Raw genomic sequence first — 14,049 nt, 5'->3', positions numbered from 1 at the left:
TTGAGAGCTGAATATTACAGGGAAAAAGGAAATCCAGCCAGGAAAGCTGGGAGTCTGGTGGCTGACACCCCATTAATCAGTGTATGCCAGTGAATCCCTTTAGTGAATGCCTGATACAGTTAAGGGTTTACTTGAAGCCAGGTGTGCATGGGAACTGCAAGCAAAGCTTCCTTTAGTAGGGATGGCGAGCTAACATGAAACAAGTATTGCTGCTATTTAAAGAAAATAAATCTATTGAAGCACAGGAAGCTGGTAGTGAAAGCTTGGATAAACCTGGTGTAGTCCAGGCACTCTGGGAAGTCACTTCCACACAGAGTTGTCTTCTGTCTTAATTCTGATCATGTAAAATCCCTGTTCATCTTGGAGACAGCTTTGCCAAAGCAGAGATTAGAAGTTGAATTACTAGGATCTAATTGTAGATTGAAAGTGAAGAGGGAACTGATGTATACTAGGGAGCTGTACTGTAACTTACTTTGGAACGATTGAGAGCAGCTTAGGTGGAGCTTTAACTAAGGTTCCCACCTGCACTGGTAATAACTGCCTGATACAACAGGCATTATTGTGTTGTTTCTTTAAAAAGACTTCAAATTCTTGCAGGCTGAAATTCTGGAGCTGTTTCAGGTTTGTTACTGGCTGTTTTTCTATACTTGCAGAATATTGGTGCATATTTATAATACAGATAAAGTGCCTGTTTTCTACCAACAGAGATTGTGTAGGGACCGCTTCAAGTATTACCTAGCTGATAATGGATAGTATACCTTTTTTCACTGAACTCCACAAAATTCACAGTCCCATCTGTATTGCTCTGAGTGGGTCACACTGGAGATCCCCTAAAACATCTGCTAAACTTAAGGTGCTTCGAAGCTCTTCTGACAGGCTGAAGAGGTTTGAGCTCATGTCTCCTCTTCAGACAAGTTCAGTGAAGTAGCTCACTACAGATTCTCAGGCACTCTACCCTGGAGATTCCAGGGGAGGAGGGCACAGGCCAAGGATTCTGTTGCTTGTGCAAACTGCACTTTGCATTTTTAAAATTCAGTGGTCGGCCCATGAGAATTTTGCACTGTAATTCTCCAAAGGTAGTACTTAGCTCCTCTGCTGCATGTGCAATAGCTGCTATGATTCAGAAGTTGGAGCCCAGTGATGACCATCATGGATGCTACTGGCTGAGAATGTGGGAAGCATTAATCTAAAGCAGGAAACTTGACTCAAATGGTAAATGTTGCTTTTTTAATATTTATTTTTCAACAAATAAATCTTCATTTCACTTTATGCTCTGTGGCTTGTTTCTTAAGAGTTCCAGTACAGTATGTACACCAAAATGCAGCAAAAAAAGTACAGACCAAACAAACAATGCCTGCTGGAATAGATAATGCCATGGCATGGAATGGTGTGACCTGTCTTTTGAAGGGAAAGAAGCCTCAGGGTTTGGCTTAATTTAACCATTAATTTTCCTCTATAAAACACAGACTTAACTTGTTCCAGATAAGCCAAAAGAACATTAAAAAATAGGTCAGGAGAGCAGCTGTGGGAAGAGGAGGATGACTAAACATAAAAAGGTAAGGTGGTTTTGAGGGGAACTGGCAGCTACAGCAAGACAGAACCTTCTCCATTTTGTATTCTGAAATCTTTAGCCTTACTGCTTTACCATTTTTGCTGATGAAAAACTAAAAGCCTAGTGGTAAAGGCTGGTTTTAAGCACTTAAAGCCACCTTTAGTAATCAGTTTAAGTCTCTTCAACAAGAGCAATGTGAGGAATGTTTCCCATGCAGCTCATGGAAGCTGGCCTTTGGTAGCAATAATGCATTAAAGTACCTGTCTTCTCAAGGATGGTGGGCAGAAAGACTTCATTCAGCACAGCAGGTTTTCTAACCCTTTGACTGATTCACCATTTTCAGGTGAAGATTACCAGGCAGCAGAATTAAAACCTAGTCAGACATTGTATTAAAGAAGCAGTATACAGAGCAAAGGTGTGCCAGCATGTGAATTGCTTTAAGAAAACAGTAACCTGCACCACTTCAGCAACAAACAAGAATTGCAGTAAGGAGAATTTAATATATTTGAGGAAAGACATGAGCCAAACCCTGTTACAGATTCTTCTATAGTAGTACTCCAGTCTGGCAGCTTCTTGGATTGTTACCCCTAAATCGTGCAGGGCAGGATTTGGCCTGTTTTGCTTAGTGTATGAAATTTTAAGCTTTCTAAGTACAGATGTTGGACATTGAGGGAACTTTAAGGCACATCCAGCTAAGGAGAGAGGTGGAAGAATCACACTTCTAGATTATTTGATAATTGACTGTTTATACTAAGGCTGACTGACTTCAGAGGACAAGGTTCCCATTCCTATGTTCCACACAAAAACTCCCAAAAAGCTAGCTAAAACACCGTGATATGTAAAAAGCAGTATTAATTTACTACTGTGTTGAACTGATTTTACTTCCATCTTTGATTTTACCTCCATCTTTAGCATAGCTGTAAACTACTATGAAATACTAGAGTACAAGAGGAGATACAAAAGTTGTATTTGGATCAATTTTAGAATTATACCAGCAAATCTTTTGTTTGTGTTGGCTGGTTGGTTTTGGGGGCTGTTTTTGGTGGCTGTGGGGTTGTGTGGCTTGTTTCTTTTTGCGTTTGTTGTTTTTGAGTTTTTTTTAAATTTTTAAATTAACTGGCACATTTAGCAGTAGATTGTGGAACAGCTAATGAAGGAAGCCTTCGCAAGATGAAAGCAGCAGCCATTTTGCCAGCTTCACCCTCCCATTCACCCAGCTTCACTTTTTCATCTCTATGCCATAGAGATCACAACGCTTCTGGCTTAAAATAGGAATCTGTTGACGTATTTCTGCAAGTTTCTTCAGATCTGCAGGGGAAGAGAGAAAGAGCTATTAGAACAACAGTCAAAAAGGACGACTCCTGACTTGTTCTGGGGTAAGGCAGGGAAAAGAGCAGCTTTCATGGAGAATGGTCCTGCAGGGCACTGCAGCTAGGCAGCAAGGGCTGAAGGAATCCTCAACTGCTCTTTCCTGAGGTGGCAGCTTCCTCATAAGGAAGGAAATGGGAAGAGGGTAGTCAAGGGCTGCTTGTTCCTGCTTTCATCTAGCAACAGAGAAGGCATCAGACACTGCATCATTTAATTGCACGTGCAAGCTTACAGACTTACAAAACTGTCTCTCCTTAAGTCTCATGACCTGTGCTCAAGAAAAAAGCAGGGAAATAAAAAAAGAACAAACCCCAAACCCTTTACCCTTACCTATATCTGTGTATAAAACTGTTTCTTCAGCCCCAGCTTTGGCTATGACTTCACCCCTGCAAAATGAAGCACATTTGTTCATAGCATTGAAAGAGGCCTCAAGGCATCAGTCCAGCTGGTGCTGTTTGTACAAAGTGGAGTTTCTTCCCTTGATGTCTACAGCTGTAAAGATAGGCTGTCCTAGAAATAGCATCATAATTCATAACTCTGGCATGACAGAAATTGCTTCCAGGCTTTATATGTGATACATATTATATGTGACACATATTATATGTGACATATGCATATTTTACTTAACATAAGGGTGTTTCCAGGCATCAGGAATCATGATAAAGGCAACTATAAGACCCTGTGCATGTCAGCATGCAATGTAACTCATGGGGCAAGAAACAACTTCACCAGGGACAACCAGATGTGGCAAAGACTAACCTCTTCTCCTTTCAGATCCTGCTGGCTTTTAAGATGAGTATACTTTTACTCTGCATAAGCTACTGAACATTATTTATCCTGTCTCTCACTAGGTGTTCTGTGACTGCTTTCATCACACAAAGTTGAAAGTTCAAGACACAGATAAAGCTTTTCTTACTTTGCAGTCATCGGGAGAGAATAAATCATCAGTGGATTTCTTTGGAAAAGTAACTGCTTGAAGATTTGGTCGCTTTTACCTCCTGGGCACCTCTGTGACTTCTGCTTAAGTCAGAATATGTTTCTTGCCTAGCTGAAAATACTCTTCTTGTTCTTTATGTCAAAGCAGTGTTATTTGGAGAAATGGAATAGTTTTGTGTAAGTAAGTCATTTAAAATGGTTCAGTTCTGCACAGAGAATTACCATAATGCATAATACATAACAGACTGAACTTCAGGGACAAGTTGAAAAGGTCAGCAGCTTAACTAATGCTAAATGCTAGAATTAAGTAGCTTTCTTGCTACTAAAAAGAATAAATACTGTTAAACTAGTTTTGGTTTCCTTTTCATTTTTCAGTCAGTTTTAAAGCGTGCTTTTGAAAATATAGGCTTTAGTCTTAGGTACTTCTTACCAAGAACTTGATATTTTGAAGAGTAGTTGGAAATGTGAGACTGGAGTGTTATGGCTGAGTAAAACTTACCTTTTAAACAAGAAAAAGTGGGGTTTGGGTTTTGTTTTGTTTTCTGAACTCACCATGGATTTACTACACTGCTGTGTCCCCACGCAACATAGGATGCTTTTTCATCTCTAGCAGGAGATACGGCAGCTACATATACCTGATTATCAACAGCTCTGTGTTAACAGGAAAATAATGGAAAGGGGAGAAAAAAGAGAGTAAATTTTTTTTTAATACCAATTTATTAAGCAGAAGAGAAAGAATTCACTCTTTCATAGTGTGATTTGGAACACAAGAAGAGTTGGGTTCTGTGTGCTAAAGCTCCCTCTGGAACAGGAGGATATGCTGTTATTTGTTCTTACCTGCCCCTTTGTAGCAGTTCCCAATGGGCTGGTCCTGTTGTCAGGTTAAAAGCCCCTGGATAGATCAGCAGCTGGCAACCTTTAGTAAAAGAAAATTAGAACCCAACCATGATTAATGGGAAGATGATGTACCCTAGAGTGGTCCTTCACATTGAGACTCAAGGCAAGGTTTCTTACAGTATCCCCCAAAATGGAACCAGAGCTTGTCCATGTTTACACAAGTAATTACTTATGTCAACAAAGCCCTGTCATACATTACCGAAAGTGGGGATAAAAGTGGGGACACTGGCAAACGTGTATCAGGAAATGACTGTTAATTTGCCCAAGGAGAACACTCATTTCAATAACAAACCCTCAGCCACAAGAAGCATTCAGTGTTACTGGGTGCAGGTAAGAGTGCCTGATCACATACAGTATATACCACCCTGAAACACTTTGGCACAGTTCAGGCCTTATGGCTAACCGTGCTCCATTAGGTGACCCAGCCTCACCTTTCTGTCCGTAGACTTGAGCCATCTCAGCAAATCTGATATCATAGCAGATGCCCAGGCCCACTTTACAGTATGCTGTTCTCAAAATACAAGAGACAACAATCATATTACTACCAGAAGCACATGAAAGCAATCAACACTCCCTGACAGTTGTTATTTTACATGTCTTACAGTAACAAGAGAAGCTATATTTAAATGTGTATCCTTATCTGTAACAAGTATTGGCTATTTGTGGGGGAGAAGTCATGCTTCATGATGACAGGAAAACTGTGAAAAAAACCAGCCATTTCCACAAAATCATGTTAATGCAGGTCTGTGCATAATACATTCCTCTCTGATTTAGCTGCAGGTTTTCCATTTGTTTTCTTCTCAAGAAAAAAAGCACTCGCTGCTCTTCATGGACTAAAGAATGTAGCTGATTCAAGAATGTTGGAATAGGATTTACTGTCTCCATTATTGTATCATCCTCACCTGAAACAATCTGCCAGTGTAGCTGTTTGCTACGTATATTCTTTTTCAAGGCATGTTCTATAGGAACCATTTTAAAGATGTAATAGCTATAAAAAAAAAATAAATACAGTAACTTCTCTTTAGCAAGCCAATAGGACTGTTATTTAAGGGAAGTGCCATGATGTATGCTTCAACCCTTTCTACTCAGTCCCTCAATCACTTGCTCCAAACAACATTGCCTTTCTAAAAGTCTCAGAAGTGACCTACACACTTGGAAGAAACTTAAACTGTATTTGCCACGGTTTTCAAATGCCTGATATAAATCTGTTTGTTAGTCTAAAAATCCATTGCTGGGTTGACGGTGAATCCATGATGGGGAAGAGAACTCCTGTGGTGTTTCTGTGGTAGAAGTCCTTATGGAAAGGGCTTGTCTTATACTCACAAGTATCAAACATGGAGAAACTATTCCCTGGACTCAGCATTTCAGACTCTTTGAACTGTATCTTCCCAGGAACATTAATGTCAAACAAATGAACCTGTAATTATAGTATGATTAATAACAATTTCTGTTCTTGGTACTTCAGCCTCTTTCTATTGGGCATGTGTTTTCTAGTTATCATTATCGAGACTTCTCTTTTGTCAGGATCTCAACTAAACGTTGGTTAAGATTGTGAAATCTGCTAAAGATGATTTAAAGCAAGTTTTTTCTTTACAGAAATATACATGTCTGAAGGTATTTGGGGAGAAAAAACCCAACCCTCCCCAGCCACCCCCCACCCTCCAAAACAAACCCAAGTCAGTTTTCCCAGCATCTGAGAAAAGCCAGTTACGCTTTCTGCATCTTGTCATCCTTACCCAGAACAAATTTATGACTGCCTTTGGAAGGGGTGTTTGCATGTCCCAGATAAAATTCACATGCAGTTTTACTGACAGTACACAGCTTATTATTAATGCAAGATTCTACTATTGCCTATCACCTTCAGGCACAGATAAAATAATTTTGCAACACTGCTGAGAAACCTTCTAATGACAACATTCTGCCATCTTACCTTCCTGTGCTTTGCCAACATTGCACCATCAGGCCCAAAGACAGCACATGTATTATACAGTTTTCCACCATCCTCTTCCGGAATGGATCCTTTATAAAGATGAGAACAAAGATTCCACCCAATGTATTATATGGAATTATGAGCCAGTGGCATTGATAGACATGGTACATTTTTCCCTCAATGAGACAGGTTACCAAGAGTAAACTACCTCCAACAAGATATATGCTGCACTCCTTTGCAACTTCTGAGAGCTTTTGTGTTGATTCCCCAGGGATCTTCTCTGCATATTCCTTAAAGTACTGGGTTCCATAGGGCGAATTAAAGCATTCCTGGAATTCAGAAAAAAAAAAAAAAGAACAGTTAAAATCCCAAAATCCAATAACACCACCGCAAAGAGATGTACCTCATCTTTTTAACTCTTCTTTATCAGTGTTCTCATTTTCTCATTCAATCTTTAGTTACAGGAGTCTAGTTTACAGGAGCTCAATAAGCAAACCAGAAAGCATCTCAGGAGGCCAGAGAGACCTTTAACAATTAGAGAAAATGCAGTAGGTGTGTTGGTATGACTGCATGCCAAACAGGACGTGAGCTAGGAGCCTCCTGCAAGCTGCAAGTAACAAGACTAGCACGTTTGTCAGTCTAGACTTAGCAAGATCACAAGGGATGTTCTCATCAGAACAATGAACCAAGTTCCACCTAGCTTATTTGACAAGTTACAAGCTAAATAAATCCTCTCAAAACTGAGATGCTCATGTTCATCCGCAACCCATGATGTCTTAATTTATAAAAAGACTTACGCAAAAGCACGCATTTCTCAAAATTACTCATTTTGCTAAAAAAAAAAAAAAATCTTTCAAACACCATTTCCTCACAACTGAACAGCGTCTTCTGTCCTAGGCTCAAGTTAAAGATTTGCTATCCCTCAGAACCAGGCATGTAATCTTTAGACAGTAAGATTAACAGAGCAGTTTAGATGTCTAAACTACATGGTTAAAAGCTATTTGAGATGTTCAAGATATCCAGAACTTTGGCTCTGCGCTACATTTAGCAGCTCTGTGAGGATGTGTGACATCCCCCAACACTTTTTTTGTCCCCTAAGGGAGTACAGCTGAAGACCACAGGTAGGTTATTAAACAGTACCAGCACCTACTCTTCGGCAGGCAATTCTCAGCCCAAGCATCTGCCTCAACTATTACCTCTGCACACTGGAAGTTGTAACAAAACACATCACATACCACCACCTGCCCCCTAAAAAAAAAAAGAAAAAGAAAAAAAAAAGAAAAATAAAAAAAAGAAAAAAAAAATCAAGCTGTGAATAGCACTATAAAAATTTATGCCTTAACCACTCAGGCAAACTTCCTAATAACTGCAGAGGATTGTATTGAGGGGAATAAATAAATCAAAATTGGCTGGACTTTTTTGCCACATATACAGTCACTAGGCCAAGCAAGATGCGAGCTAACCCACAGCAGAGTCTGTACACAGAAGGTGCAGAAGGGAAGTCTCTGCAGGCTGTCAAACGAGCTTCCCAGGCTTTTGAAAATGCAGGACTGAACTTCAAGGAAGCGAAAGCAATGCCAGCTGCCCCCACCTGCATCTAGCCCCTTGCAGTGTCAGTGAGGGTGGGACTGAAACCATGGGCTCACAAGGACAGGCAGGGCTCTGAGCAAGCTTGTAGCAGCAGTGAATGAGGTTGCTCCTAAGCCGATGCTGGAACAAAACTGTAGAATGTCTACACAGAAGACCCATTTCTGTGCTCTCCAAAGTGGTAAGAATACAGAGAAAGATCTTTGAATTGCTTTCTATCAATTTCTAGATTCAAATGTATTCAGTTTTTATTTCTCTATCTATAAACATTACAAATTGTTTTTCTCTCACAAATTTTTCCTGCTTCAGAAATGAAAAAAAAAAAATAACACATCAAGGCTAACACGTCACAGGGAAACTGCCACATGCCACTGCAGAAATGTAGATCATATAGTCAGTGCAAGTTACTTCTTTCTATAATGTGACTTAAAAAAAAGTGAAGAGAGTATTTCATGCCCACATCCCAATGCCAGAACAAAATTTACCTCCCAAAAGCCTGTGAAAAGCTTGCCCTTGTTTTACAGGTTTTACTCCACAAGCATAGATTATCATTGGCAAGGTGAGTATCTCAACTAAATAGGTCTGGAAAATTCAATGTTTGTACACATGATGAAACTAGCAAATAATAGATAATCTGGCTCAGCCAGAATAATCAAAGGTCACATTTGCAACACAAGAACTGTTAGCACAGAGGAACTGTGTTGTCCTGCCTGTGACAGCAGGGGGAAAACATTCTGACTGTAAAGCATTCAGACTAAAAGTTCACCCAGAGAACTTTGCACTTCTGAGTCAGATGCTGCAGGGCACGGGGTAACGCATGTACCCCCACGAAGAGAGGAAAAAGCTCCAAGCTGCACTGGGAAGGTTGCCTCCCTGCCAGCACCCTCTCATCTGTGTGAAAATTCAGCAAGGTGATCCCGACTGAAGTCCAGAAAGTAAATCAGAAATTATCAGTAATTTTAAGTGACTATTTATGATCCCACAAAAGGAAGTCACAAGAGAAATGTTTTTTAATCATAATTCAGCCACAAATTACCTGTTAAAAATGTCTATCATGTTTCTCATGTACTATCTAATCTGGAACAATTACAGCAAAAAGAGTCACTGTATACTTGTTCTCTTTCATCTTCATACCAACATACTTTAGCTGAAAATTGCCTTTCCTTACACTTGTAGCACACAAGGCTTCTGCAAAGACTCAAACTACAAGCGCCACTTTGGTGAAACCAGAACATACCAGTAACAGAACTGCCTGGGATTTAAACCAGTAAAAACTTAACCAGGTTCTTATGCCACAAGAAAAAAAGACAGTACTTTCTTCTCCTTCCTGTCTCCCTCTTAAGTATGCCTCTAGACAGAACCCCTGCTCTTTTTTGTTTTTTCTTATTTTGGAGCCTCATACAAGCATCTAAGCTATCCAGAAAGAAACAGGAATACATAATACATTAGTAACACTAGAAAGGGGTTTCCAAGGGTTTGAGTTACAGGTACTATTGTAGACCATGATCTGTACTCACAGGAAGAGCTACAACTTTAGCTCCTTTAGCTGATGCTTCTCTCACCAGCCCACAGGCTCTCTGAAGGTTCTCTGATTTAACAGCAGATACATGGAGCTGAATAAGAGCTAGGCGGAAGTCTAGTGGCAGAAAAGAAAAAATTGGTCAGCAGAATTCCCCCAGGAAAAAAAATCTTCAAAATTCCAATTCACTAATGAGCATTTAACAAAATAGATTTACTTATATATTAACATATGCATAAACCACTTCCAACTCATTTTGCAGTCCACCTATGACTCTGGAAACAGTCTCTTAACACAATGCTGCTAGCATTTGCCTATTTTTATTTATTTTTTTTTAATGAAAGGCTTCACAAAGATAAGTACCCCGGTTTCACAGCACCTCTCTTCCCTGGAAAACTCCCATGAGATGCACTCAGAGATCACTATAATATAAAGAAAAAGCTGCAAGCAACACACAGCCTTGCTGGTCAGGTAAACAGGAAGAACTGATTCAACTGACTCAGTATTTGTCTTATTGAGTAAACAAAGATTCACTGAGATTTTGAATAGATGTAATGATAGTTGGCTTCCAGACCTAGATAACCATACTGGGAATGTGTCTAAAACTTTCCCATATTTGTTGCACATGTTCAGAGAAATCTGACACCAAAAAGATTTACATTTTGGCATAAACTCACTTCTGAAAACAAACAAACACAAAACAAAACCACAAACAAAACAAACAAAAAAAACCCAACAAAATCTACAAAGAAAAATCTTAACTTCTTTCTCATAATGTTTAGAACACCAGGAAGCCATTAAACTTATTTTCCCTACCCCTCAGTTTTGGATTTTGTTAAAAGGGCAAAATTAAAGCTCAGCCACAACAGAATGCATGGTTTTGTGTCCATGGTCTTGTTTAAAAACAATCAGATGTAGAAGTAACAAATACAGAGAAACGTTCAACAGTGCTGGGGAGGCCCAAGATCTCTCCTTCCAGCCTTGCTAAGCGGCCTCAAAAACTTCTTTAAAAGCAATTCTTAGGATAAGCTATAGCAGTGCAAACCACAACCAGATGAAAGTGTATCAAAGCATGGTTCTTAGCTGTATCACCATGAAGCAGGGTTTTTAAAAACATCAGCAGCTACGCTTGTCGCGCTTGTTTCAGATCGCATTCCTCGACAAGCTGATCACTGCACCAGTGCCGGGAGACTCACGAACAGCGGCTCCAGGACTGAGCCGTAGCAAGGCGGGCAGCTCCCTCTGGCTGGTTATTTCCCACCCCAGCAAGGCTGAGGGGCAACGCCCAGCACTGAGCCCCAGGACTGAGCTCCGGGAGCACCGGCCAGCTCTGCGGCCACCTGGTTGCGTCCAGCGAAAGGTGAGGACCCACTGGGGACAAGAAGGCGCCGGCAGCGGCTCGGGGCGGCCCCAGCGGTCTGGTGACAGGCGGTGGCTCCGCGGAGAGCTTTGGGGCGAGCAGCGAATCTGGAGCGGCGCCTCTGACCGGCTGAGGCCTGGGGCGGGAGGCCGGAGCCCCGCCGGAGAGGCAGGCTCAATGCCACCCCGGCCCTTCTTCCCCACGCCGCGGGCCGGTGCGGGGACCCGACCGGTAGCGAGGAACAGGCGGGAGCGTGAGCAGCGGTAGAACCCGCTCTTCCGCGCCCACCACCACTCACTGGCCATGGCTCCGCGCACCTCCTGCATCTCCGAGCGTCCCAGCTCCTCCCTCACAGCGCCGGGCCTGCCGGGAATTGTAGTCCACTAGTGTCGCGGAGGGAGAAGCGCAGGCGCACTTCCTCCACAGTACCCATGCAAAAACCAACCTTACCCTGCCTTCAGAAGTCCGGCTCCTTCCTCGACCCGATTTTGAAGCGCTTCCCCACGGCAGCTTTGTCAGGCAGCGGTGCAGGAAGGTTCAGGGGATGAAGTATCTCGGGGCCTAAGTGCCGCTGAGGCTTTCCTGGGAGTACAGCTGTGGTGCCAAATCAGCACCTGGCAAAAACACCGCTAAGCATCTCAGCCTCTTGGTGCCCCACGAAGCTGGTGTGCCAGCCCTAGAACGTGTTAATGTTTGCTAAGGGCTCGTTCCAAGAGGTCTGTACGAGTTTACAGCTAACTTATTCACCTGGGAATCACCATCTTCCTTTACAAGAACAGCATCTCCTAAGCTACTACTCAAAATGCTAACTGCCATGCTGTTTTTATTACTAGCTTTAAACACTGAGTGCTCCCCTTTACTCAATACAGAGCACTGCTGCCTCATGTATTTATGTTACAATCTTGAGATTTTTAAAAGCCAGTTAGTAGAACTGTGGGTTCATGTTGTGTAGAGGCAGTACTGCTCATGCAATAGTATCTCCACGAGTTGAAAATAGATGAGAGCAGAAGGGGCAAAGATGAGTAACCGAGAGTGATCCATATCTTATGCATGTGTAAAACCCACATGTAAGGCCTAACAGGGTCTAAACTGCAAGAGCAGCAAGTAATCTTCAATTACATCTGGAAAAGGCAGTGTAAATAAAACTGCACCTCCAGAGTCACGAGTATTTTTGGTAATACACGAGAAGTTCTGTACAAATTCTCATAGAGATCAGAATCTACAAGGATTTGTGAGAACTGAAGAGCGATCAGTGAACACAGAAGCACTGACCCTGGCTACAAAACACAAAAGAGCTCCCATTTAGCAAGAGAGCTTACTCTAAGAGTGGATTTTTCCTGTTACAGACCTTATTTCTATCACCAAAACAGATTAAAATAAAAATTAAGCCCCCAGCAACACTGCAGCTGTCATCTCACATTCACAACCACAGGCAGCAGTGCATGCAAAATAAAACAAGAGGCTGCAAACCTCTGGCAAAATAATAAAAAAAAAAAAATTCCTCCAAGATGGACAGGAAGTAGAAGAGCTTTTTCTTTTCAGAAACAGTCACTCCAGTACTATAATTGGATTTTCTGCTTAGCAATACAGGTTTTTTAACAGACACACTAACTACAGATGCATACGCTATGAGGCAAGAGTAGCCTTTAAATTGTGGGTAGAGAGGCATAAAACAGCACTGAAATTATTCATAGTTCGGACTGAGCTTCGTAAGATCAGGAGTCTGTTGATAACTTGCACATTGTCTCAGAAAATTACAAATAATTAGGCTTGGATTATACATTCCTACACAGAAGAGATTCAAGAACTGACTGTAGCTTTATTTTCTGTAGATCTGAAAAGGTCTGTATTTGTGGTCCTCAGAGAAGCATGCATGTTACCCACTTTCCATATTTAATACCCAAATACACCTGTTTAACAACTGAGTGTACTTTCTACACACCACCCTGCCAATGACTAGTAGAATGTGTTGTATCGTTTTGCCATATTTGATCCATAGTCAGTTTCTTCCACTCCAAAGATCAAATTCACTTCCATTTACAAAATACCCTTAGAAAAAACTGTTGATTCAGAGAACTCAAACAGTATGCAACTAAATGCTTTCAGGCAGAACAAGTTATGTTCAAATTGCACTGGTTTATTTACAACTGCAGTTTATAAACAGTAACACAAACATCTTTCCATGAAAAAGATCTCATTGCTGAAGTAGGCACAGAGTCAGAGACTCTTCAGGAAATTTTCAGAAGGGAGTAGGAAGAGGAAATTGTAATAAAACAGCTTCTGGGCAAAACTATAAATACGTGAGCACTGGCCCAGGTGCAATTCATGCAAATATCTTCAACAGTTCAAGTTCTATTGGTGTGTACTTAGATACTAAGACAGAAAAAAAAAAAAAAATAAAATAAAGAAATAAAGAAGGAGTTAGTCCCAGAATTAAGGTGCCCCAGCTTGATTCCAAGTAAAATAACTTAGAATGACTTTTTCTAAAGATCAGTTTCATTTATTTTACCTCCCGATGCTGCACAAGTTCACACATTTTCATTTTGGTAATTTCCACATCAGCCTCTAAAGATGCTATGCCTCAGCCACAAGGACATTCCTGTACTGAACTTATTTAACAAGAGAGCAGTTCTTGGAACAAGTGGAAAACTGCTGATAAGCAATCACACAGCTGCTATCTCTGAAACATTTATTAGTTTAGATGATGTTAGTTAAAAATGCTTGAAACAATGAAGGCAACAGATAATGAACACATTTATCACAGGCATATAGTGCTTGAATCTCTTCACTTTGTGTGTGCTCATTTTCTTACTGAACACACCTTCAATCAGCACATACTTCTGTGCTGAACTGAAGGCTGTTAAAGGTCTAATTACTATCTTAGAAATTCTGTTTCTGAG

The 14,049-nt window shown here is 41.0% G+C and overlaps 1 protein-coding gene across 2 annotated transcripts; it reads right to left on the bottom strand.

The window, feature by feature from the left end:
• Positions 1 to 2,449: 2,449 nt before the first annotated feature.
• Positions 2,450 to 11,482, bottom strand: NIT2 (nitrilase family member 2). Of its 2 annotated transcripts, none has more exons than XM_061453898.1 (10): positions 11,448 to 11,482; positions 9,788 to 9,906; positions 6,892 to 7,012; positions 6,684 to 6,772; positions 6,077 to 6,170; positions 5,185 to 5,259; positions 4,694 to 4,772; positions 4,409 to 4,507; positions 3,251 to 3,306; positions 2,450 to 2,860 (listed from the first exon to the last, which is right to left on the bottom strand). In XM_061453898.1, exons 1-10 carry the CDS (start codon positions 11,473 to 11,475, stop codon positions 2,772 to 2,774), a joined length of 849 nt encoding a protein of 282 aa, XP_061309882.1. In that variant the 5' UTR covers positions 11,476 to 11,482; the 3' UTR covers positions 2,450 to 2,771. The 2 variants fall into 2 exon arrangements, with proteins under 2 accessions (XP_061309882.1, XP_061309883.1); XM_061453899.1 differs by lacking the exon at positions 11,448 to 11,482 and adding an exon at positions 10,882 to 11,014.
• Positions 11,483 to 14,049: the final 2,567 nt, after the last annotated feature.

The sequence above is a fragment of the Pezoporus flaviventris genome, unplaced genomic scaffold, assembly GCF_033815535.1.
Source record: "Pezoporus flaviventris isolate CSIRO_AGI_PZ_B2104156 unplaced genomic scaffold, CSIRO_AGI_Pfla_v1 ptg000015l, whole genome shotgun sequence".
Taxonomy (NCBI): domain Eukaryota; kingdom Metazoa; phylum Chordata; class Aves; order Psittaciformes; family Psittacidae; genus Pezoporus; species Pezoporus flaviventris.
Note: the sequence above shows the minus strand (reverse complement) of the source record. Positions and strands in the feature narration are given on the sequence as shown.